This window comes from Temnothorax curvispinosus, unplaced genomic scaffold, assembly GCF_003070985.1.
Source record: "Temnothorax curvispinosus isolate PA1 unplaced genomic scaffold, ASM307098v1 QBEX01012541.1, whole genome shotgun sequence".
NCBI classification, from domain to species: domain Eukaryota; kingdom Metazoa; phylum Arthropoda; class Insecta; order Hymenoptera; family Formicidae; genus Temnothorax; species Temnothorax curvispinosus.
The window spans coordinates 1-3,875 of record NW_020222321.1 but is presented as its reverse complement, the minus strand read 5'-3'; the positions used below and the strand labels follow the sequence as shown (position 1 = coordinate 3,875).

At 41.2% G+C, this 3,875-nt stretch overlaps 1 protein-coding gene across 2 annotated transcripts; it reads left to right on the top strand.

Annotated features, from left to right (window-relative positions):
- Positions 1-7: 7 nt before the first annotated feature.
- On the top strand, positions 8-3,665 carry LOC112462589 (DCN1-like protein 3). 2 transcript variants are annotated; one of them, XM_025028460.1, is made up of 4 exons: positions 8-779; positions 1,284-1,450; positions 1,686-1,993; positions 2,174-3,665. In XM_025028460.1, exons 2-4 carry the CDS (start codon positions 1,366-1,368, stop codon positions 2,771-2,773), a joined length of 993 nt encoding a protein of 330 aa, XP_024884228.1. In that variant the 5' UTR covers positions 8-779; positions 1,284-1,365; the 3' UTR covers positions 2,774-3,665. The 2 variants fall into 2 exon arrangements, with proteins under 2 accessions (XP_024884228.1, XP_024884229.1); XM_025028461.1 differs by lacking the exon at positions 8-779 and adding an exon at positions 815-1,028.
- Positions 3,666-3,875: the final 210 nt, after the last annotated feature.

Below are 3,875 nucleotides of genomic sequence, written 5' to 3'. Positions count from 1 at the left end.
ACTCTCGCGGTTGTCTCGTGGTGGTCGCCAGTCGCCAACGGTGTTTTTCTTCGAGACGGTCTGAGAGTCTGAGGTCTGAACTAGTCTAAAGTGGTCGCTCGTCGCTCGCGGTGGTGATTTGTGGTGAATGCGATGCGACGTGTCGCGTCCTCGTGTCCGTCGACCAGTCGACCGCCTGTGACCTGTGATCTGTGATTTGTAATCCGTGATCCGTGATTCGTGATCGCTGCAACCGTGGCCGCGTCTCGCGATCACGGTGGATGAGCGTCGAGCGTCTCGCACGCTTGGATTGCTTGGAATGAGATGGAATGAGATCGCTTCCACCCGCGCCGTTGTCGTTGTCGCACGGTCTCACGGAGTTACATCCTCGCAAATGACGCAGGCCGAGTTTCACCGCCACCACCGTGCGCCGGACGCTCGTGTTTGGCTAGGAAAAATGTCCGAGGACATGAGGAGTAGCGCGGCGACCTTCCTCCGCCAGTTTCGCCGTTGACCCGTCGCGACTGTCGCGAGGACAATTTTAGGGAGAACGACCAAGCCACCAAGCATACAGAGGAACGCGCGACGCGTCTGGGAGCGCTCCTCTCCTCTGCTGACAGTGCTGACTGCTCTCCACGTCAGTTTACTCCAGACTCGGTTGACTCGATCCAAGGATCGATGGATCAATGAAAGCGGAGACGAGGCGACGCGACGCGACAAGTCTCGCTTGATTGAGATTATCGCCGAGCGTCCGCGGATCAACCGGAGGAACCACGACAGATACGTAACAATAAGCTAAGGTATCTTGAGCTGTCATCTACTTTTATATCGCGGGCCTTTCTTGCTTTTCCCTCCTAGAATGCCAGTCTCGTCACTCGTTCTCTACCTCCACCTCCAAGAAGGGCAAGTGGAACTTGCCCTCTCGAAATCGCCCATCTTCCCGCAAACTTGCTTTTGTTGTTGTTACCTACCTACCTACCTACCTACCTACCTACCTGTCTGTTTTGATGTCGACTAAGTTTCTCCCGAGGTTTCTCCAAGATTAATCGGTAAGCCTAACCGATCTTGCACCTTGCACCTTACGTAGTCGACGATTCGGTATTCTTGTCCCTCTGTCCTTGGCATTCTCTAGGAATCTCCGTGTCATTAGTATACCAAATCTTACGTTGACTTGAACGTTGAACGTCTGTGTTTAATCAAGACGAGTCGTCGATTATATGACAAAGCAGAAATATTAGGATTTTATATGGACAATGAGTGTGACAAAAGTAATAATGCCAGTTATCAATATTGTCGTTTTTCAGCTTTCCATCAAGACTGCCAATGTAAGACTGAATTACTGATGCGTGGCATAATCGTCTTTGATGTCAAGCACGGTCAGCATCAATGGGAAACTGTTTTTCGTGCTTCAAGGTGCCACTTCCACCATCAACCAGCACTGCGCAATCGATTGTATTGGAGCATAAAGACGGTAGGTACAACTGAAATGTCAATATCAATCTCTCTCTCCGTCTCCCCCTCTCCCTTCTTTCATACGTAATTACGTTTTAGTAATCAAGTTTGGTTTTTCTTATTGTTAGTTAAAACTATATGTGCAAAATGATTTAGTCGTTAGTTTCGTTGGTTCCAACTATTGCTCCTTTCGTGCTATGGAAATGTAAATGTAAATGTAAATTTTACAATTTGTTTTTCATCACCTTTCATAGAAACGATGGAACTCAGAGGTTTGTTCCCAAATTCTTGCCAGCAATCCGGTTCTTTTGTGCCTGAAACACATGCGAACGGGAACAGAAAGTCTACAAGTACGTTACCTACAATTAATAATGTAGGCTCGGATAATTGCGGATCTCTACCTAATGCACAAAGTAATCTGCGTTTATCGCGAGGATTCTACGCGCGATTACAGCCATTAGGACGATCTAGTACGTCGTCGGGTCTTAATTTAAATACCGAACCTAGGCAACAAAGGGAACCATCGGAGAGCAAATTAAATGCCCTTTTCGACCAATACAAGGTACAGCATGTGGCAGATACGCACCGATTTCTATTTAGATGTGCTAAAAGAGACGCTGCTATATAAAAATTAAGAGAACGTTTGTGGAGATTACTGTAGCGAAAACGTGCTTTATAATTTGAGATTATTAAGGATTACACGATAACTGTGACTAATACATATCATGTGTTTGCTTTTAAGGATCCTCATGAAGATGTAATATTAGCTGACGGTATAGAAAGACTCTGTGATGACTTACACGTGTCACCCGATGAATTTAAAGTACTTGTGCTTGCATGGAAGTTAAATGCGGAGCAAATGTGCCAATTTACGCGCCAGGAATTTGTCACGGGATTAAAAGCGATCAAGGTCGACAGTATACGTGGTATACAGGCACGGTTGCCTGAGATCGTTCAAGAATTGACGATCAATAGTGATTTGTTCAAGGATCTCTATCGATTCACATTCCGATTTGGCCTCGACGTGACGTCTGGCCAAAGAATCTTACCAGCTGATATGGCGATCGATCTTTGGAGACTCGTTTTCACGATACGTGAACCTCCGCTCTTAACGAAATGGCTCAACTTTCTTGAATGTCATCACATCCGAGGGATACCTAGGGACACTTGGAATATGTTTCTAAACTTTGCCGAGAGCATCGGAGACGATCTTGGTGCTTACGATGATGCGGAAGCGTGGCCAAGCTTATTCGATGACTTTGTAGAGTACGAAAACGACCAAATGAACCAAAATATCACTAAAGATGACATTATGAAAGATACTTCTGTCGACAAAGCTTAATGTTCTTGTATTAAGAAAAATGACAATGAGAAGCGAAAGGATTTATCTTAAATTTGACTTTTGAACAGGATCATCTGGCATTATCCTGCGCGTGACATTTTATTTTTATCAGTATGATCAAGGAAGCGATACTCCTGATTATTATTATTATTATTATTACACTTTTTTAATATCTATTTGTTATTGCGTCATTCTGTTCGTATTCGGTACTCTATTTCCTCATGTAAATATAGCTTATTTTGTGTAATATTTAATTGCCTGTATGCGCGCGCGCGCGCGCGCGCGAGATGCTAGAAATACGCATAGAGAAATCTCCATATTACAAATTTTAATGTGCTAGCAGCATATTACATGTTATATATTTGTTTTGTATGAACAAAGCACATTTATTATCGAAGTTGTATTTTTACACTTTAAACATAATGATATATATCTAACAACATGTCATGTTCTATACAATTAATACACGTGCTTATAATAATGAGCATGATGAATAATCCGTATCGAGAGATATACGTGTGCTTATTTATTGTGGTCAGCTACGTGAACGCGCGATATCAGATAGATTCTTATCCATCTTACGAAATGTTATTTTTACGGAAAATCTTGGAACGCATACAAATAATTGCATAAGACTATCGCTTTTTTTTTCATTAAGTTGTGATATATAAACAGCGTATTTTTGAATTATACATATGAGTGAAGAAGAGAGATACAAGATTATAAAATTTTGATACAGCGATGAATAGATTACAGCTTTGAAAGCAAATAGAGCTGAATATTGCCAATATCATGATATCCGTTTGTATATTGAATTATATTTATACTGCATGGAAAGATGATGAATTATACTATTAATCTAATAAATTGGAACATTAATTTTTAATTCACAGATATAGCATTGTTACGCTGTAGATCCTTCTTTGAAATCTGAAGCAGCTAAAGGGATTATGTGATTTCCATGTTATACTATCAAACATGGAAAATGTTAAAACATGTTATACTTTCAACATGGAGAATGTTAAGTCTATCTTATTTATAATTTAACAGATAAAAAGAAGTGTTGAATTTTATTAAACTTTTGCAAATTTATATTAATATC